The sequence below is a fragment of the Talpa europaea genome (assembly GCF_964194135.1).
Source record: "Talpa europaea genome assembly, chromosome: 5".
NCBI lineage: Eukaryota > Metazoa > Chordata > Mammalia > Eulipotyphla > Talpidae > Talpa > Talpa europaea.
In genome coordinates this window covers 112,110,203-112,132,924 of record NC_140071.1, presented here as the reverse complement: position 1 = coordinate 112,132,924, position 22,722 = coordinate 112,110,203, and the positions used below count along the sequence as shown (strand labels likewise).

The window sequence follows — 22,722 nt, the reverse complement described above, 5'->3', positions numbered from 1 at the left end:
AAGGGAAGATTATGCATCTTTTTTTATAGACCTTCTGTTAGTTTTTCCTTGTTACCATTATAAAAATTTAAAAATTTTCAAAATTAAAATTAGAGGTCCTCCCCAGTGGCGCAGCAGTTGACCACTGGGTTGCGAAGCTGCCCGCAGCCTCTGCAGCACCGGTTCGATCCCCGGCTACTCCCCGGCCACCGGAGGAGGGTCCCACATGACGCGCAGACCTCTCCTGCCGCCCGCTGCTCCCCTCAGCAGTGTACTTCGGTCCTTCTGCCTGCTCTGCTCCCCGCTCTGGCTCTGGTGAATTCTCTCACCCTCCCGCGCTTCTGACTGTACCCAGTGCTTGTATAAATAAAAATAAATCTTAAAAAAAAAAATTAGAAAAAGGATATTCTTAGAGGGCATAGAGTTTAAATCTGAAAAAATGTTCAGGCAGGAACAGAATTAAAGGGCATTCTCCTCAGTCTTGGAAACATCCAAGGGCTTGGGAGGAATCCCAAGTGTTTTACCTGTCGTCTTTGACTTGCCAGGTAAAGGTAAACATGACTATTCCAGTTCATTTCCCCACTCCAACATATTGCTTTTGGGGTCTTTGCTGAAAAGGTCTGGGACTTGTTTACATTAGCTCGATAGCTACCAGTAAGGAAAGCAGTGACCACTTTTCAAGCTGCCGTTCAAAAGAAGAACTATTGTTACCTGACTTGGCTCGGAGAGACTTGTCCTGTTCTGCAGCTGCTAAGACTCTACCCAAGAAAGACATGTTACCTTCTGTGCAACTCATTTTACCGAGAGGATTCTAGTACCCATTTACATGCCCAAAAAGCAATTCTGTGTTTAAATTGAATTTGAACATCATGTGATCTTGTTCCAGAACAGTATATACTGAATGAACTCCAGCCATTGATGTTTTATAGACTCCACTCCCACCTCCATGCCAGAGCTCCCAGGTGTCCAGGACTACAAATGCCATCATGCCATGGCTCTGACTTGACTTCCTGAAAAGGGGATTGCTGGGAATAAGGGTGGGGTTAAGCAGCCATGCTTGGTATAAAAGTGAACATGTGGGCCTGGAGGGCCTTTAGCATGCAGCTGGGCTCCCAGTTCAGGCAGCATTACAGGTAGGACATATTCATCAATTAATTTCTCTATATTTCCTTTTCACTCTCCTAAATCCCCCTCTTTTCATTTCCCTTATAGATAAAACTTTTATTAACCTTTCTACAGGTGCCTGCCCTTGGGTCTTGTTCTGAGTGCACGGTGAGGACTCCACCAGGCCAGCCCATTTCAGTCTGAAACAATCTGAAATGTAAGTCTGTATGCAGTCTTACCAGTCTGGTTCTAAGGAGAGTGGGGAGAAAACAAATGTCCGCGTTTAATTATTTAGGTCAAAGACTTTCAAAGTCCCACAGTAAAAAATCTTTAAAAAAAAAAATACATTCTGAATTGCAACCTGGAATATATGAAAGTTTTACAAAGGGATATCCCTACTAAGTGTGATGCCTTGAGATATTTTTTGTTCTTTTTTTTTTTTTTTTTTTAAAGAAAATGCCCGTTGTGATCTCCTACATTATATTCAGGACTCACAGATGGTCACGGGTCCCCAGTTTGAAACACACTGCCTTAGGTCATGCATATGGCAAATTACTTCCTGAAAGCAGAGGAAAATCAGCAGAACCTGGCAGCTTGGGTTTTGCTTGTTTCTGGAAGATCTGTAGAAAATTATTTTTCTGTTTCTCCCACTCTCCTCTCTCCTTTCCCATGTCTTCAACCTCTAGCTGACAAACCCTTAGGGAAACTCATGGATCTGGCTCATATGATCCTAAAAGTTTAGCAGAAAATGTCCCGAGGCAGAGTTATTCCCCTGCTGCATGCACTTTAGCGGGAATGGGGTAGAACAATGACTGAAGAAATTATTCTCTTTCAAGATTTGTCAATAAGGTCACATGTCGCAGGACTCTCTGCTTCTTTGTAGTCTCTGGAGAAATGCAACAGAGGAAATGCAATAGTCTTTGGAAAAGTTCTTTCTCTGTCTCTCCATCTTCCTCAACAAACCAGTAGCATCCAAAAAAGCAATGAAGAGCCCCAGCAGCTTTGGGGTAAAGGCCAAGAGGAACACCCACCGCTTCACTGCTCCCTGATTCTCTTTACAATATTCACATGTGAAGGTGAAATCTCTTTGCTCCCTTTATTTATTTATTTTAAAAGATTTATTTATTTATGCATACAAGAATTGGGGTACAGGCCAGAGGTGTCGTGTGAGAGGATTCACCAGAGATAGAGTGGGGACAGGGATTGGACTCGTGCTGCAGTGGCTGCGGATAGCTTCATAGTGCTATGATTTAACTGCTTGCGCCACCAGGGAGGCCCTCTTTGCTCCCTTTAGCAGAAGTGAAGGACGGCTGTAGTACTGGGATTGGGGGGAGGGACAGACTGTGTCTACCTCCAATACCTAAGGCATTTTCTAGAATCACCCAGACTTCACTCCCACCAAATGGCCTGTGGGACAAGCTGAGTCAGCCTCCAGCAGTGGCAGCTTTACAGTGAGGTTGGGCGTGGAAGCCTCTTTCCTCTGGGGCTCTTAAGCAGTGATAGTGATTGAAGCTGGGAGCTGCTAATGACAATATTGCCATCATATGGAGGAAACTTTCTGAGGTAGTAGGAAAAAGGGGGACTATGGCCTTGAGAGCCAGGAGTCAAGAGTGAGAATCCTGACCACCTGTGTAGCCACAGCCAGCTGCCCCTGAGGCTGGAACCACCCTTTTCATTTGGCCTAATCTAGTTTGAAGTGGGTTTCTACATCTTGCATCAAGAGAGTGTTAACTACAGGGGCCAGAATCCCACCTAGAGTTCCAGAAGATGCTCCTCTGGTCAGGCACCAGGCATACAAAAGAATCGAGACACACCATGCATCTCTGAGCTTGCTGGAGTAAACCTGTTAAAAAGGGGGTCTGGCTATGCCTTTTTACTTCAGCTAAATTTCCTTATTGTTAGCAAGAATTTGAGGATATTTACTCCACGGCATTGTTGTGAGGTTTAAATAAGCCAAAATATATGAAAAAGGCAATAATGTAAAATACTGTATAGTATGATTGGAGTATTACTTGATCAGGCAAAGGATCTATAGATTTGCTGAGAATGTGCTGCTCTTTAATGTGCAGACAATTATCTGGGCTATGCTCCTGGAAGGGGAACATTTCTAAGAAAAGACATCTACTGAGTGCAAACTATATATCTGACAAGTCCAGGATTTTGCCAGTGTAACTTTAGGTAATCTTTCTAAGAATCACAGGTTACTGCATCTTATAGAGGGAAAACCTGAAGTCCAGAGCACCAGCTCTTAATCTAGTGTGATAATTTTCCCCAGGGGACATTTAGCGATGCCTGGACATATATCTGACTGTCTGTCACCACAATAGGGGAGAAGGCAGGGTTCTACTAGCATCTAGTGGGTAGGCAGAGGCTGGGGATGCTGCAAAACATCTTACAATGCACAGGGCGGCTCCCACAACGAAGACCTATCTAGAACCCTGGCTTAGCGAGAACTCAGCCCACGTGATTAAGGAACTCACATTCTTAATGGCCATGCAGTACTGTCTCTGTGGGGACATACACACTTTTATTTATTGCACAGACATCTACACGCACACAGGTGCACACATTCAGAGGATGGGCTTGGGTGTTCAGCGTTAAAGTTTTCCAGATCCTAAAGCTCCCTGCTCAGGCACTGCTAACAAAAACAGGCAGGGACTATTTTGAAGGTCAGTAAAATCGTTCCATAGATCAGGGCAGTGTAGGGAAGATTGCTATAAGACACTGCCTTTGAAGACCAGCAGGCAGGCAGTGGAGCAGACCGAGGAGTTGAGGTTATTTCCATTTCTGTGCAGTGCAAGAGGAACTTGTCAGTAAGGACACCCTCCTGAAATCTGAAATCTGTGTCACTGACCTTGTTCCAGATGAGGACAGGGGTGGGGATTCCGATGACCTCACAGCTCAAGTACACCTGGGCACCCGTGACATTCCAGATGTCCTTGGGGGGTGTCACGATGGAAGGACCTACAAAGAGAGGCACAAACCAAATCCATCTTTTAAAAACAGTCTTTAACCTTAGCATGGTGGGAGTAAATACTTGATTATGTTTATGAAGCTGTCTCTTCTGGAGTATTTGGATTGTATTTTTAAGACCAGACTGGCCTCCCCTGCTGCCAGCATAAATTTGAGTGAGGCTTTGGGAATGCATATGTCCAGAGAAACAAACAAAAACAAGTAGGAACAAGTATTTACAAAATTTTCTTTGCCTTCAAATCATGTTTAAATGAGAATAAATTTACCAGTTGCTCTGCATTATCTGGTGCTTTCCAATTAATAAATTAATATGATGAGGTTTTAAAAAATTCATTTTATTTTTCAATTAACCCTGAATTTATTGTTATTATTTATTTTTAAAATGGAGTTAACAGTAGGATCCCCTTGCTCAGGTATCGCCACCATAGTGCACCCTCCACCAAATCACCCACTACCACAGTCCACTGTGCTTCCTTACTTCTTTTTTTTTAAAGATTTATTTATTTATGCATACAAGAACTGGGGTACAGGCCACAAGTGTGGGGGGTGAGAGGATTCACCAGAGACAGAGTGGGGAGCAGAACAGGCAGATCTACTGAAATACACTGCTGAGGGTACCAGTGGTGAGACAGGCGAGGTCTGCTGTGCCATGTGGGTCACCTCCCTGACTGGGGATCGAACTCATGCTGCAGAGGCTGCCAATAGCTTCATAATGCTGTGCTTATTAACCCTTTGCACCACCAGGGGGGGCTGCTTCCTTCCTTTGTTCCTCCCAATATAGTGAATCATTATCCCAAATGTCTAATGCTTTTTTGGATACCGGTATTTTTACTGGGGGTTGAGGGTGTGGGCAACAACTAACCACTGCTTGGGTAATGAAAGAAAAAGAACTAAGATATTTGAATGTGTGCTGAGCCCCTGGAAAAGCAGCCCTTCCTCAAAAGGCTTAGGATGGAAGACTGACAAGTCAGTGATGACATGGCAGGAATGATAACTTCCATCAAAGGGAAGAACATGGACTGCTGTCTGCCTGATGAGAGTGGAGGAGACACATCTGAACAGAAGTGACCTGGGTGTCCAAAAAGAAGATGGAGTGTCTCTTGCCTGCGCAATTTCGGAGTCAGTGGGTAAAAGAGAAGCAGGTCTCTTGCGTGTGCCCAGGGCCCCTGAGGAGATGGCTCTTCCCCAGGGTTGTCTGTGTGCAGGTTCCTGGCAGGTGGCATTAGCAAGTGGGACCTGGCATTGCTTGACTAGTTCCCAGGTATGGGAACACTCAGCTAGAGCCCCAATTAGCACCCCCCCCCTCCAATTCTGGAACATCCCAGGTCCCCTCTATCATTTTCCCTTTAATCAGAAGGTCCTTACTCAGAGCCAACATCAGTGGCATAAATCCTTTTTGTTACTGCAGAGGTTCTGAGGTCTGCAAACTGTGGTCCATGAATCAAATCCGGCCTGTCATTTATTTTTGCTTTTCTTGCAAACTCTTTGTGTTTCTAAATGGTTGACTAATAAATTAAAAGAAGGATGTTTCATGACATGAAAATGATAAGAAATTAACATTCTTGGTGACCATAAAATAGAATTTTGTTGGAACACAGTCATAGCCAGTGTGGAGCAGTTTCCGTCAAGACTCTATGGCCTACAATACTTATTCTTGGCCCTTACAGAGGAAGTGCTGATTCCTGCTCTGGTCACTGGAGGGGCACCAGCGCCTAAATAAATGTGGCAGAAAAATGTCAGGACGTTAACCCTTTGTACTTTATGCAGAGCTGATGCAAGTAAACCCACTGGATCAATTCTGGTTCAGTTCTGAATTGCAACATTATCGAAGCCAACAGATCCTGAAAGAGCTGTGCCTGCTGTGCCTGCTCCCTGCTCCTTTCTTTTTTTTTTTTTTTTTTTTTAAGATTTATTTATTTATTTATACAAGAACCAGGGTATAGGCCAGATCCACGGGAGGGTGAGAGGACTCACCAGAGACAGAGCAGGGAACAGAACAGGCAGACTGACGAAATACACTGCTGAGGGAGCAGCGGGCAAGACAGGAGAGGTCTGCATGGCCATGTGGGACCCTTGCCAGCCGGCTGGGAATCGAACCTGTACTGCAGAGGCTGTGGACAGCTTCACAGCGTGGCACTCAACCGCCTGCGCCACCAGGGGAGGCCCTCCCTGCTCCTTTCTGCTGAGGGATCTGCGCCCCATGTGTGCAGCAGAGGAGGTGTGCACGCCTACTGTTCACTGGGTGGTAATTAGTAATTCGCTTCTACTGATTCTGAATGCCTTGTTTCAGGTCCTTCAGAGAGATGAGGAACAATCAATCCACAGATGGGCCCAGAGCCTGGACCCCGATGACAGTCCCCTGTGCCCACACACAACCTGGCCCTTTCTTGAAGCGCTGTGGCATTTGTTGAATGAATGAGTTAACTTTTTCCTCTGAATTTCAGCTCTATACAGCCTTGGGGCTTTCAGTCAAATAAAGTGTCTAAAGGCAGGGTCATCTTGCATCAGAGTCCTGGGAACGGGACAACCTTCCCTCTAGGCTTGGAAAGTTTTCTGGCATAATCAGCATTCAAGGGACATGAAGTCTCCCCTCTTGCAACAGGCTATTTCCAGCACACTATTAATTTCTTGAAATGGAAAGGAAATGACCCCAGCATGTAAGATTTTTCCCACTCATCTAAAGTACTAGAAGTTGATTTTGTTTAATCCCTTGGGGTATTTTTATTTTGTCCCTTGTAAGAATGTGCAAAACAATCAAAGTTTTGAAAGCTCTAAATATATTCCATGCTTCCTTTCCTCTAAACCATAGGTCTGAAGAGGAAGCCTCTATCTTAGTGTGGGATCCTGGCTTTTCTGTCACAAATGTGGACGTGGTCAGGAGAGCTGGGCTGTGTTTATATGTGTTTCTCCTCTGTCTCGGATGCTTCCTAGTGCAGTTGGACCAGCACAGGATCCCACCAGGGCTGGCCAGGCCCTTACTGTATCCCAGGCTTTCCCTACAGCTCCAGGGCTCCAAGGGCTTGGACACCACAGAACCAGCTCTGACTGGACTTTTTTTTTTTTTTTTAAAGATTTATTTATTTATGCATACAAGAACTGGGGTACAGGCCAGAGGTGTGGGGGTGAGAGGATTCATCAGAGACAGAGTGGGGAACAGAACAGGCAGACTGACTGATATACACTGCTGAGGTGAGCAGTGTGCAAGTCAGGAGAGGCCTGCTGCTCCATATGGGTAGTTCCCTGGCTGGAGATTTAACTCGTGCTGCAGCAGCTACAGACAGCTTCATAGGTTGGATCTTAACCCCTTGAACCCCCAGGGAGGCTCTGGACTTTGAATTACTTTCTCTCACCTCTATGGAGCCCCTGTGTGGCTCTGTCCTCCCTCCCACATGAGGACTTGGTGAGTTGACCTCAAAGCTCAGGGGACCTCAAGGGATTGTTCTGAGAAGAATACACCAGTGTTCAGAGATGTGGAGGGGCCGGGAACAAAGTTGCCTTCACGGATCAAACCACACAAGGCGTGGAAGGCATTTCTATGGGAAGGTGCGAGGGCCTGCGTCTTGTGAAAACAACAACAAACCACCTCAATCCATTTATTTTTACTTGTATCCATCTCCCTCTAGTGAGAAGAGGTGGTAGGTCCTCCATCTTCATCAGGGGAAGAGTCCAAATGCATTGTCAGACCTTGAAGACATGCTATGGATTCTTTCTGTGGAATACATAGTCCAACTTATCAATATTTTCTTTTAGGATTAGTGCTTTTTGTGTCCTGCTAAAGAAATGTTTGCTTCACCCAAGGTCATACACATCTCCTGTTTATTTCTACAAGTTTTATGGTTTTACCTTTCACATCTAGGTTTTCAGTCCATCTTGAATCAATTTTTGTGCGTGTTGTGGAGTAGAGATCAAAGTTCCTCCCTTTTACTCCCAAAGCACATACAATTGCTTTGGCACTATTTATTGAAAAGATGATTCCCTTACTGACTTGAGATGGGGCCTTTCTGGTAAGTTCACTGACCATGTATTTGTGAACCTATTTTTGGATTCTCTATTCTGTTCCATTGGTCTATGTGTCTAACCTTGCATCAATAACCATGCATTGATTGAGAAATTAATTGTATTAAAAGGCAGCACTGAATAGAGGGAAGTCTCATTATGTCCATGTCCTTCCAACTCTCTCCATAGTCAAGTTTAAAAACTTCTGAATTCAGGAATACTTTGCTCCAGAGTCTTCCCAGGGAATTCAGTATTGGGACACATCATGCTGTGGGTTGCTCTTTCTCTTCCAACCCTTATAAAATCTTAAGTGAATGACTGAGTCAGTATTTGTATCATTCCGGGCTTCCTTGGTGGCACAAGGGTTAAGATGCAGCCTCTGCACGCCGAGTTCGATCCCTGGCCAGCCAGGGAGCAACCTAGATGGTGCAGCAGACTTCTGTCTTGCCTGCTGCTCCACTCAGCAGTGTATTTTGGTCGATCTGCCTGTTCTGTTCCCCGCTCTGTCTCCGGTGAATCCTCTCACTGTCCCCTGCCCCCACACCTCTGGCCTGTACCCCAGCTCTTGTATGCATAATAAATGAATCTTTAAAAAAAAATTTTGGATCATTCAAGACATAAGTGATTTAATTTCTGCTACCAGGCTATCCCGAGAATTCTATAAGATTTCCATACCACAAAAAACTGTGTTACTCCTGACATCTGTTGAGTTGATGGGGTGGAAAGACAGAGGAAGGCTCACTAAGACAGCTGTAACACATTTATGAGAACCCTTGATTATTTAAAATGTCCTTGAGTAAATGTTGAATTCAGTAACATAATTAAAAGTTTAATAAACAGTATCTAAACAAGTGTTAATCTTTAGAATGGCCTGTAGGTTTTGACAGTCAGATCAATAAAGGATTAGACTAATATTCAAGTAGTCACCTGACCTCCTGGAGAAGGTGCAGGCAGGCTAACTTTAACCTAACTTGCTGTGTTGAAAGAACCTTTTCGTTTTGTAGTCTTCCTACCTTTTTTCAGTGCCCATATCCACTAGGTCACCTCCTTCCTACGTATTGGCTGGTCATGACGGGTCTGGACATTCAGAAGAGGGAATGGAGAAATTCTTTTTTTTTTTTTTTTTTGTATTTAAAGGGCAGGTTTATTAGGGAAGGGGTAAAACAGTTAAAGACACTTGCATAGACACAAGCGGGCAAGAAGAGCTTCCCTAGAAGGGACGGGTTTGCTGAAAGAGGCCTGCATGGTTGCAGGCAGGCGGCCTTGACAGGTCACAGGCAGGCAGGAAAGCTGCTGCACTGCAGAGGGACAGAATTGGTGAAAAGAGGCACCTGCATAGTAACAGGTGGGCAGTGGGATTGCTACTGAATGGAGAAATTCTTGATAAAGGCAGAGCATGACAGCATTATGGAAAAATGAGCAGTGAGGGCCTCCCTGGTGGCACAAGGGGTTGGGATGCAACCTTTGAGGCTGTCTGCAGCCACTGCAGCACGAGCTCAATTCCCGGCCAGGGAGCTAACCCACATGGCGCGGCAGACCTCTCCTGTCTCACCCACTGCTCCCCTCAGCAGTGTATTTCAGTCGGTCTGCCTGTTCTGTTCCCCACTGTCTCTGGTGAATCCTCTCCTCCCCCCCATGTCTCTGGCTTATACCCCCGTTCTTGTATGCATAAATAAATAAATCTTTTTTAAAAAAAGATCAGTGATATATAGTAAGAAAGAGCAAGGGAGGGACTGAATGATGATCCTAGAGAGACCAAGTGGACAATCTTGTGTGGAAGCAAGAAGATGGTAAGATTATTTTGGGCTAATAAAATGGCAGACCCAACAATGCTGCACTCCCCCATCCCACACTAAAGAACCATCTTCCCACAGAGTCCATTGATAAGCAATCATGTCAACTTTCATGTATATGCCTAAACTTTTAGAGACTCTGTTCTGTCTCATGAGAGCACTCAGAAAAATGACTCTACTTAATAAATTCTAACTCTTTCCACTCTGCCGCTTTTCCAAGAAGGCCAAAGCAGATCCAGAATTTATTTCTATTTTTAAGGGTAAAGCAATTTTAGATCCCTCTGAGATCGTTTTCAGAAAGAAAGCTCAAAATCAGTTCTCAAGGCCTGGCCAAGGGTAACAATATTGCCATCTAAATCAAGCACAGTGTTTGGATTTCATTTAAAACAAGTCACAGAATATTTAAATGTTTGGGGATAAACACCAGGATAGGTTATTTATTTATTCTTGCCTTTGTTCTATTAAGGGCTTCAGATTGCTCAAACATCTGTCTAGCAAACATCCTGTACATAGCATATCTGCCTGCTCATGACTCCCTCCTCTCCTACACCACCTGCAGCAACCAAGTTGTCCAGAGTGCCCCCCTTGCGGCTGGTGTGAGGAAAGTCTACCCAAGGGCTTTCCCCATCTCAATCCCCCCAGTATCTTTCTCACATAACTATCCCCAAACCAGACCACTTAATTTTCTTCTTTTTCTTCCTAACTTCTTTTTCTTCTCTTCTCTTCTCTTCTCTTCTCTTTCTAACTCAATACATTTTCATTCAGTGTTTTTTGATCTGTCTCAGCTCTCTAAGTCCATTTTCTCACTCCCTTATATTTTTAAAGATTTATTTATGCATGTAAGAACTGGTGTATAGGCCAGAGGTGTGTGGGAGTATGTGAGAGGATTCACCAGAGACAGAGTGGGAACAGGCAGATTGACTGAAATACACTGCTGAGGGGAGCAGCAGGTGAGCGAGGAGAGGTCTGCTGCTCCATGTGGGTAGCTCCCTGGCCGGGGATAGAACTCGTGCTGCAGTGGCTGCAGACAGCTTTGTAGGTTACATCTTAACACCTTATGCCACCAAGGAGGCCCTCCCTTATTATTATTATTTTTTTAATAACTTGTATAGTAATCGTAGATGGTCTCTTTTTAACCACTTCTTGAAGGGAAAGAAAAAGAATGAAGGGAGGGAGGTGGGGAAAAGAAAAAATATTAACAAAGATAGCCAGATCCTAAATGAAATTGGAACAAAGAAAAAGAAAGTTTGAAGTTTTGATAAAAACTAAAATTCAATGGAAAAAAATCAGTACCACCATACTAGTACCCAGAAGTAGTTATTAAAAATCTCCTGCAGAGGGCCTCCCCTGGTGGTGCAGCGGTTGAGTGCTGGGTTGCAAGGCTGCCCGCAGCCCTGCAGCACCAGTTCGATCCCCAGCCACCGGCAAGGGTCCCACAAAATAAAAATAAAATAAAATCTCCTGCAGAATCTCAGTCTACATTGGCCTCCTTAGTCCCCTTTAATTAAGGGACTACACAATGGCCCAGAGACTACCAGACTAGATTAGTAATATTTGATTTTTTTTTTATAGAGGCATGTTTTTATTTATTTATGTTTGTTTGTTTGTTTTGTTTATACAAGCACTGGGTACAGTCAGAAGCGCGGGAGGGTGAGAGAATTCACCAGAGCCAGAGTGGGGAGCAGAGCAGGCAGAAGGACCGAAGTACACTGCTGAGGGGAGCAGCAGGCGGCAGGAGAGGTCTGCGCGCCATATGGGACCCTCCTCCAGTGGCCGGGGAGCAGCCAGGGATCGAACCGGCGCTGCAGAGGCTGCGGGCAGCTTCGCAACCCAGCGCTCAACCTCTGCGCCAACGGGGAGGCCCAATATTTGATTTTTTTTTAAAGATTTATTTATTTTTATACAAGAACTGGGATACAGGTCAGAGGCGCAGGAGGGTGAGAGGATTCACCAGAGATAGGGCGGGGAGCAGAACAGGCAGACGGACCGAAACACACTGCTGAGGGGAGCAGTGGGCGAGGCAGGAGAGGTCTGTCGTCCCATGTAGGAATCAACCTGGCTGGCCGGGAACTGAACCTGTGCTGCAGAGGCTGAGGACAGCTTCACAGCACTGTGCTCAAGCTGCTGCGCTACCAGGGAGGCCCTAGTTTAGTAATATTTGGTTAGAACCTAGAAATAGCTGACATATCACTCAAAATATGGAAAAAGATACATTATGGATGGATGAATTTAAATTTGGGATGTTTCAAGTTGGTTCTCGAGAGGCATAAGGGCAGTTCTTATAAAGTACACAAAAGTCACGAGAAGACCTTAAAATGGAATTAATTTTATTTTGACTAGCAGTTCATTCAGGCTGACTTTACATAAAGTTCTAATAGAGTTCAATTTATTGTATAAAAAGCACATGGATAATGTAAATGAAGTATGCAACCTACTTCCTAGTCTCTTAACATAAAATGTTCCTCAGACATGACTTGAGATGTTCTTATCATGTTACTCTTAAAAAACCATTGGCCTTCCTGGTGGTGCAGGGGTTAAAGTCTCAGCACTATCAAGCTATCACCAGCCACTTCTGCATGAGTTTGATTCCCAGCCAGGGAGCTGACCCACATGGCGTAGCAGACCTCTCTTGTCTCGCCTGTTGCTCCCCTCAGCAGTGTATTTCAGTAGATCTGCCTGTTCTGCTTCCCACTCTGTCTCTGGTGAATCCTTTTACCCCCACACTTCTGGCCTACACCCCGGATCTTGGATGCACGAATAAATTAAAAAAAAAAAAAAAAGCCCAAAACCAAAAGCAAGTCACTCTTGGGAGCAGACACTTGGCTCTGCTTGGGATGTCTCTGTCACAGCTAAGAGACCTTGGACAAGACATATCTATTTTTATAAAGGAAGACACCAGGGCAGGTCTAAGGGTTTTTTTCTTGGGCTTAAATTTGATGTGTCTGTCCTAAAGCACAGTCATATAGCATCTTTGACACCCATGAAGTTCTGAGGTTCCATTGCCTATCTCAGGAATTCTCATGTCCCTCAAATCAGTTCAGTGCAGCACCTCACCTACCCCAGTGCAAGGTCTGCAACTCATAACAAACCTCATTTTCCCACTGATGAATAAAATAGAATTTAAAAAGATATCAGTTGTTACCAAGATTGTCTAAGTCTAAAATATCTGTACAATAGATGTGAGAAGTTGTGTTTTAAAGTTGAGCCTGGCAAATGGTTCAAAGTAAAATTCTTTCTAAAAGTCAATTTTTGTTCAATTTTGTTATCATATTCAATCATTTTTCGTGCTTCATTGCCTCCATTTTTTCTTATTAATATTTCTATTTACCTTGCAAATCCACTCTTCTTTTTTACGTCTATCCAAATCATGCTTACCCACCATTTCATGCTTATTACCACTTCCAGAAGTTTTGCTTCTGCTGATGTACTTGCCTACTTAGCATGCTTTCCCTTACTCATCTGTTAGCTGTGCCCTTATTTGATGTTCTAAAGCTAAAGTATCATCTCCCTTTTGATATTTTTCAGCTCTCCTACTTCTTCTCTAAAATCCTATTGGGCTTAGAGTTGGTGCCACACAGATTAGTGCATCATTGTTCTCTAATGTTTTCCCCAGCTGGGCTAATTGAAGATGCCAGTGTCCTAAGCCAGGAACTCTGAAATCACATTTTTCATGTTCATTGTAAAAAGAGTCCAAATTATACGCAGTGGGTAACAGGCAGCAGCATAGTCAGCAAAAAATAACATGATTTAGCCAAACAGAACAAAGATGGCCACTGCCTTGGGAATATACCAAGTACACATTTCCAAGATACCTTCCAAGGTGATTTTAATCTAATCTCTAATCTATCAGTTGGCAGATTATTCATCATGATTTTCTTTCATCTTTCACTTTCTCTAGCCTTGAACAATGTTTCTTGGCTACTGCCCACTCATCAACCAATTAGTATATGATCAAGGGATGCAAATTACTTAGGATATATATTAGTCAAGCAAGTCGCAATGAGAGGGGTAGTTCTGCTGAGGGGAAAGGCTCATCAATTATCTTCATATCAAAAACAGGATTTCTGTATCATATTGGGTTGTATTATTCACATTTTACTCTATTCCTGAGTCCTTTTTAATATGGGTGCAACAGCTGAGTATAAAGACTTCTCCAAGTAATGGCAGATTTGCTAACCATATTCATCTCATCTCTTAATGATATTGGGCCCTGGAATCGTTCCTACAAAGTATGAGAATTCATACCAAAAAGGGGAGGTTTGAGAAAGAGGTGAGATACCACATATGGAGATAAAGCATTCAGACAACTTGGCAAAAATTACCAGATTGGATTCTGATAACACGTTGAAGGGAAAAGCACCAAACAAAAGTACAAAATGGGAAAAGAATAGTAGGAAGATGCTATGGCCAAGAGGGGGAAGGGGAAAAAACATGTGGAAACTTCCTAATATTAACTAAGGGGAAGCAGTAACTGTACAGCTAATTAAAGAGCAGAGCCATCTGCCAAGGCAACTCATTAAGGGAACTTCCGGAGGTGGGGCAATGTAATAGCTGACCCTTGAAGGCATTTTAGCACAGTCTTAAGGGTATCAGCTGAGGACAGCAAGGGCAGGAGAAGAAAGTACTAAATCTTAGCAGCATAGGCCAGATTTTAGCATTTTAGTTTAGGGTCAAGTCATCTGGCTACAGTAGCTACTTTTTAGGAAGTTATGCATTGTTGTTAATGAAGATCCAAAAGTTTATAATGATGGGGCTTTACCAAACATTGATGAGGGCAAAAGTAAGAAGGAATTGCTTCCCCTTCTTCATATATAACCTATCAGGGTGGGATGGGGAAGGCGGAACACATTTTAGACTGAGAAGAAGGCGCTGGGGAAACAACAGACTATACTCATGCATTGCTTAACAATGTTTCAGTCAATGAGGGTATGAACCGTGCATGTATGACAGTGGTGCCAATGGGCTGTACCTGTACATGTACCTACACCTAAACCTGTCCCTATGTCTGTACCTGTACCTACCTAGCCTAGGAGTGTCGTAGGTTCTGTCATCTAGGCTTATGTAGTTACATTCTATGATATTCACATAACTATGAAATCACCCAGTGACACATTTCTCAGAACATATCTCCAACAAGTGATTCAGACTCTAGAGTGAGTTTGGAGGACAGACTTTGGAACAAAAAATTGTTTTACCACTTTGCAGTTATGTGACACAACAAGTTATTTAAGTATCATATATTGCTAAGTCTCAGAATTATCACCATAAATTGCATAGACCATGGATCTTAGATATAAAGTTGCTTCTTGCAATTGGTTGCTTGAAAACAAATCTCTTTTCACTCCTCTCCCTTGTAGGGGTCTAGCACAAGAATGATTAGGGCATCCATAGGTGATTCTAGTACTTGTTGTCTGGGGTCATCCTTGGAGGAACCCTGTCCTTTCAGATTTTTTTTTAAGATTTTATTTATTTATCCATACAAGAACTGGGGTGTAGGCCAGAGGTGCGAGGGGAGGAGGGTGAGAGGATTCACCAGAGCAGAACAGGCAGACCTACTGAAATACATTGCAGAGGGGAGCAGTGGGCAAGACAGGAGAGGTCTGCTGCGCCATGTGGGTTAGCATCCTGGCTGGGGATCAAACTCATGTTGCCGTGGCTGAGGTCAGCTACATAGTGCTGAGACTTAACCCCTTGCACCAGCAGGGTGGCCCCAGGAACCCTGTCTTAAGTAAAGCAAATCCAGGATGAATTTCAAGTCAAGTTCAGATGTGTAATATGGTAGTGCATGGTGGATGAGCTAACCTGGGCTGTACTGACCACAAGACCAAGGGTTGAATTCACTTATTTAGTGGAACCCCTTAACTACCATCATAACACGAGACTGACTGATGCCCACACAAGTTAAATTAGTGGTGTCAGACTTTTACTTGGTTTGAGCATATGCAAAGACTGACTTTATGTTGAGTACTTTAAGAAGGGAAACGCCCTAGTTATGTGACTATTTATATTAAGGTAGCTTTGGAAATACTTTTTAATCCACATCTCATGGGCCTGTCCCATCGGGACTATGACTCACTTTAAATCCAACGTGTTAAAATTTTCCTATTCCCTCAGCATGGAATGGGGTGGGGGTGGGGACTTTCCACAGGAGGTTACTTAGTGCCGCCTATTCTCAGATTCCTAGAAACCTGGATTCCCCCCAGGATGCTGCATCTCAGCCTCTCTGCCCACCTCCATCCTCTACTCACATACCACAGTCTGGCTTGGACAGGCGTGAGGAAGTGTTTCCTGAACCAAGCTGTAAGGGGATGCCTTTGGGAGGCTCACCCATGCTCAAAGCTTAGTTTCCTTCATAGCCCTGGGCCTGATAACAAAGCCTGAAGCCTGGCAATAATAGATGGCCTTGTATCCTGCCCTCTGGGGGAAGGATGTGAGAGACTCCCCCATGACCTTCAAATTTTGGAAGGCTGGGCTTGCTAAACCTCTCATCTAGAACATTCTGGAAAGCTGAAGAAGGCTAAGGTGTGAAGTCCCAGGAGGCCCTGGGAGTATCTACCATGTGGCAGCTTCTGCTGCTCATGGTCTACTGGACCGGTCAGTACCCACCTGGGGAGCTTCCCACCTGGAGTCTTCAGAATTTCTAAAGTTTTTCAGCAGCCTGTGAACTGGACACGCCCTCATCTCCACTCACTGCTTAAGGAAGAGATTTGCTTGGTAGGAATCCCAACATATTCCCCTGGCCAGGCTGACAGGCCTGGAGTTAACAGTGCAAGTACTGGGTCAGCCTTTGAGACAAGGAGTTATCAAAAGAATAGATCTGCTTAGTCTCTGAAAGTTATCCAGTTAGATCTTGAAGAAGCTTGTCTGGAAAAAGAAAAGGCACCCGAAGCACAGAGCCAACAGGCACAGCTCCAGCTACCTAGGAACCAGCCTCTGAGAAGAAATCTGTCTGGCAGTGGGGCCCAGTCCTACGCAAACACGCTGCCCTGGGAACATTTAACTAGTTTGCAGGTCTGGGCTGCACTCCCAGTTTCTAACTGGGCTGGGCCTGGGGGTCTGGCACTGGTACTTGTAATTTTTAAACAAGGCTTCAGAGAGCAGATACCCAGATGCTGAGGAAGGCAAGAAGGTGAAAGTCAGAGAGGAGGAGAGGGCAGATTTAAAGACATAGTACCAAGTCTTTTCAGGGAGAGGCCAGGTGACATTCTGGAGGTGCAAGTATTTCAGGAGAAGAGAGAAGAGCTGGGGAGCTGACTCTGGGTAAAGGCTGTAGAACCCTGATAATGATACCGGAATTGTCAGGCCTAGTCTCCCAGCCAGGAACGGATCCCAGGCTGCAGGGCAGCGCTGAGCCCCAGCCCCTAGACCCCCCCACGGGTTGGTGTCTCACGAAGCCGCAGCAGACGCTCAGGCAAGCAAGCAAAAAGAGGCAGTTTGTTTAGAAAAAGAAAAAGTTTATTGAGGAGAAAAAGAACAGAAATAAAGTGGGACTCCCAGACCAGGGAACCAGGCCTGGGAGGGGCAAGGAAGCCAAAGTGGAGTCGTGTCTCAAGGGAATATATACTTTCTTTCCCTGATTATTCTAAAGCTCCACCAGTCTCTTTGTGATTGGTCAGTTCTCAGCTGTCTCACTTAATTTGCTACTGAGTAGGGGATCTTCACATCCCTTATCTAGCAGGTCTGTCTTTCCCCATTTGTTGCATCTTTATCTTTATGGCCTAGTCTTCCGGGAGAGCATCTCCACACCTTATCTTTATCACCTGAAGAAAACCAGGAACATCCTTAACAAGATTGTCTGTGGTCCTAGGATGTTTGTTTTTCCCAGTGGAATTGGTTACCCTTCCTTGGTTGTCCTTATCTCTGAAGCCTCCCTAAATTCTTCAGAGGTCCCCTCCTGCACTGTCCCTAAAACTGCCTAATAACCCTAGTTTGCCCTGTCTCAATAACAACTACCACCACCACCACCACCAAAGCCCTATTCTTACTGTAATTGTGTTCACCCTGTGGGAGGCCACAGGGCAGTGTCTGACTTCTTTCCTGGGTTGGAAGCTTTGAGTTGCCTGATCTCTGGATCTCAGCAGTTCTGTGCCTCCCCTCCTTACTTCCCCCCCACCCCATTTTCCTAAAATAAAGCAGCTGATAGATGTGCTGCCCCCCCCCGTCCCTCCCTCTCCTCCCTAATTCTTACCCTTAATGGTAGTGCCCCAAATGGGCTCTGCTGCTTCAGTCTGTGGGTCCTACTTATAATCCCACCAAATGGGGACCCTTTCCTTTTGCTCATTTCATGTCAGATCATCCCTAAGTTAAGACACATTGAAGTTGCTTTTCAGGGTACAGGAGCAGATAAAACACAGGGGGTCTGTGTGAGGAAACGCCCCCTTCAGAGCTTCGGGCGCACTGTGTGCATCTGGCATTTTTACTTGGTGATGTTTTGCTCTTGAGCCTGTTTTCACGAGGAATTCTCATGGTTACAGTTGCCTCCTTGGCCGACAACCCCAGACATTAATCAGCCTCACATAACAGCTTCCCCTGTTCTTTCTCAGTGTTTTTGCTTCTTCCCCTTGTGCCCTTGGGTTATTTTCTGTACTTCTTTGTGATGTCCTTGACTTGAAAGCTCCCTATTATTTACCCCCATCTCATCCTTTGTTTCTCTCTGCTTTGCTGAGTGTTCTCAGATTTCCTCTCATCTTCCTAGAAGGATCTCATGTTTCTTCTCCCATTTTCCCTGAGCCTGGGGCCATCCCCAGGCTCAAGCAGGAATGAAAACTCCTTGTACCTGACTGTCTAACTCTTCTTGTGTTTGTGTTTTGGCTACTGTTTACTTGCTTGTGAATCACTGTGCACATACTCTGTGCTCCACTACAACTACAAGCAAGACATTCTTTCTGAGCTCAAAGAGGACATTCACATCATAGAAAGTTCTAGATGTGGGTGCAGAGGAACATCTGTGCTTGGGAGAACTACACTATTCAACTGAGGCTCAGAAGAGCCCACCGCCATCACTCTGAACATCAGAGAGGTGGATCTGCCCCTGATTATGGGGTAGGAGGGTATTTCCAGTGGGAAGTAGGGGACATTGAATAAGGACTTTGTATTTATCATTTAGTGAGGCAAATCATGCTTGCTTTCATTGGGTGGGGGAAAACCTGGAGTCCATCTTGTGGGGTGTGACCTCTGAGAGATGGGAAGCAGGTCAAGGCAAGCTATGCAAAATCACTGGGGAGTAGTTATCCTAGAGAAGGGACCCTGGGGGCCTGGGGCTGCTCTTACTTGAATTTATATGACCAGATGTCTTTACTTAGGCATTTTATTTTTAGGCAGTGGCTATTTTTCCTGTAATCAGTGATGCTTTTTTTGAATTTTGCTTTTCTTTTGTTTTCCTTGATCTGCTAATTCCGTTTAAAATACAGGAAGAAACAAGGAAAGGGGTTTCCCTGGTTTCACTAGAAGGTTGGGTTTTAAAGGTGAGGATGTATCTTTGCAAGGACCAGGAGCACTTATCAAAGCATCCTACGAGGGAGAGGCAGGGAGAAAGCCTGGGGTCCTGAAAGAGCCATCCCGTCTCTCCTCAGAGCTCCTTCTGGGGCAGTCATCATGAACTCCAGCCTGGGAGACTTTATTCCTTTGTCTAAGTAAAGGAAAACAATGTCCTCACAGCAGCTGGGATTTTGGATTTGGCACCTCTTCAGAGCAGCCATACATAAAAGTAGGAAACTCATTCTTTAGAGACTTGGAGAAGAAAATGTCCTCAATCTTCCTGAAATTGATGTGGAAGGTGCTGTCTATGCCTGTTGGATACAGTCTCTGGGAATCTCTTTAGGGAAATGTGTGCCCTTTTTAGGAAGCCGGGGGCTTCAAAGATGATGTTTGTTCACAAGAGGGATGATGCTTGTTTTGCTGTGAGCAAGGGGAAGAATTTATGGGAGAGGATTAAGGTCTCCCAGTCTGTAAACCAGTTAAACTGATACTTGAAGACAAGAACTCAAAGTAGATTCAAACATAGAAAATATGAACAAGACCCGGGGGAAAAATATAACCAACTAATCATGCAACCTGTTTCCAAACTTCTACCCAGCTTTCCATGGAACTTAGCTCCTGTGAAAACTGAGGGTCATGATCTCTGGAAATGAGGGAAGAGAGTAATCTCAATTACAGTTTCTGAATAATTATTTTTAAATGAACTAGCAGCATTTTAACTTATGTAATAATGTGGAGTAACAATTCCATAATATCAGTACTGGATAGCTTTCCACAGTGCCGTGCAACATACTTGGAAGATGATTAAAAAACAGATCTCTCTGGAACATACCGATCATCAGATATAAAACTGGGCTGGTCAAAGGTCCAATTCCTAATTACTAGGGCATATAAAAAAATGTCATCCAGTCATCATTAACTTTAATATCCATTCCTGCATTTAGAATGCTAACTTCTATTGCCTAGTTGAATTTATTCTTTAAGGGAAATCCCTATGGTAAATAGTATAAAAGTTAAGGCCCACAATAATACTAACTAAAATTTCAGCTTTGTATGGTGTTATGCAGGTGAAAACACAGAATGGATTAATTTATTCAGTTCCCTTATAAACTTAATTGCTGTGCTAGATGACATGAGGATGGAAAGATGATAGGGTTGAACCTATGTGATGTGTATTTACAGTCCAGACAGTGTAAGGAGACAAGTATACATGCAATTATAACACAGAATATGACTGGTCCTATAATAGAACTATAAATATAAAAAATATTCTGACTGAGTTGATCAGAACCAAAATAATGGGAGAGGAAAAGGGCTTTTAAAAGCTCAAGAGGGTGGACAGGGGTAGGCAAGGAAATTCCAAGTGGGGAGAGCAGCTCATGCAAGGAGGTGCAATGTCACTTGTTGTGTCAAATTCAGTAAAACTAATTCTTGATATTGGTATTGGGTTTAACATCCCACAAAGAGTTTTTATATTCATTACATTATTTTTACTTTTCCAATAATCTTGTAAGCTAGGTTAGCCATTTTACAGATAAATTGGTGTTTAGCAAGGTGAAATATTTGTGCAAAGCCGCGTAGATTGGGGATAGTTGGCCAGAATACGTATCTACCTTGGTTCCTCTTGACACAAACCTATAAGGCTGAGGTGTTCTGTTTGTTTTGTTGGGAGATGAGATATTTTGAGAAAAGAAAAAGAAATCTTGAGAACTGGAGATTTGCATAAGTTTTCAATGTCAAGCCAAGGAATTTAGCTCTGCCTACAAGTTATCATGATAAAAAGAAAACCAAAAGAATAAAAATATTTGTATCCTGAGGAAAGAGTCACACAGTTGCTAGAATCATAAATAGAGGTCATAGCTCCCCATTCATTTTCTGGCCTGCGATGTTTCAGAGGCAGTTCTTTGCTGTGTCCCAATGCCCAGTATAGAGTGGATGATCCACAAACTGCTGAATAGTTGAGTAAATCAATGCCACTGTAAATATATAAATATGCCTAGTTTAGAATTTCCTTTTCTTTTCTTTTTTTTTTTTTTTTTTTGTGGGACCCTTGCCGGCGGCCGGGGAGCAAACTGGCGCTGCAGAGGCTGCAGGCAGCACCGCAGCCCAGCTCTCAACCACTGCGCCACCAGGAGAAGCCCTAGAATTTGCATTCTATTTCAAGGTTTAAAGAGTAAAAGTCTAGTAATCGGTTGAGAAAATGTCTTTCTTTGTAGCGGCTTGAAAAGACCTAGCTAGTTAGAAATACTTTCACGCCAGAATTTGTACAAGTGCATGTTTTAGCATTTGACAAGGGTTAAAAGTGCAGAGCTTTTGATTAACTGTGGCTACTTAAAAATTGGTGCTCAATTGTTCGTAGGCACAAATAGGTCAATGTGTGCCCCTGTGCTCCTGACTTTGCTACTCAACTAAACCAGTACAATGATCAGAGTTGCTGATTCTGTACTTTTACATTTACATTAACACATATCATAGGTTAAAAATATCTGTAAGCAAGTAGAAATCGCATTAAAAAATTTAGGTAAGACCCCAAAGACAAAAGCTAAAGACCGACTCTACAACAAAATGCTGCCTTATCAGTCAGTTTGTAACATTTGAAATTTGGGGATTATTGGTCAGAATTTAGGTGGCAGAAACTGAAGTTTGGGACTATTAAAAACTGTAAAAGTTTTACATCTGTGTTGACAAACAATAACAGTATATTGTATATTGTGTAGTATGTTGTACTGCACCGCTTCCAAATAGGATATTTGGATTTCAAAGAAGCAAAAAGCAGATCATAAGTAACAGTGGATACAAAGATGTTCAAAGCCTTCATATTAAAGGTCAAAAGAAAAGTTTCCCAGCATGAATGAAGGCCTGCTGATTTCTCAAGTAGAGGAAAAGCTAAGAAGAGTGGGTGAAGAGAGATGTTGAGGTTCTCCTCTTGTGAGAAATAAGCCCTTCCCTAGTAATACTTTCACATTCATGAACGACCGATTAGTCAACCAACTTTATAGGAGGACCCTTAGATTAATTTGGTCCAAATCCTCATTTTACAGTATGTAAACACTTCCCTTAGTGTAGTCCTTGTTGCTGGCAGAAAAGGAGCTAGAACCACATGAATTCTTCTCCTTGCACTTTATTAAGAACATTATCTGTTCTTAATCCGTTGGCCACCACTTAAACAGTACGAAGCTGAGAGATTAGAAGGCACTAGCGAAGCCATGGCTCAGCAACCATGACCACATTGCCACGCAGATGGTCAGCTTGCAGTTTAGCTGTGGGAATATTTCCAAATTGCATGAGAGGAACATGGACAAGTAAGATAAGGCTGGCTCCAGGAAAGTAATTTCCCCAATTCCTTTGAGCCCTGCATTTGGGAAACTGTGGCCTCTTTGGAATCTGGGAATATCGCATG

General features: G+C 43.7%; 1 protein-coding gene across 1 annotated transcript in view; it reads right to left on the bottom strand.

The window, feature by feature from the left end:
- The window catches only part of IGFBP7 (insulin like growth factor binding protein 7), a gene marked incomplete at its 3' end in the record, with an annotated part of 76,579 nt that overhangs the window by 7,146 nt on the left and 46,711 nt on the right, over positions 1-22,722 (bottom strand). The window contains exon 2 of the mRNA XM_084233005.1: positions 3,938-4,047. Within this exon, the coding sequence (XP_084089131.1) occupies positions 3,938-4,047 (110 nt within the window). The remainder of the gene's footprint in view (positions 1-3,937; positions 4,048-22,722) is intronic.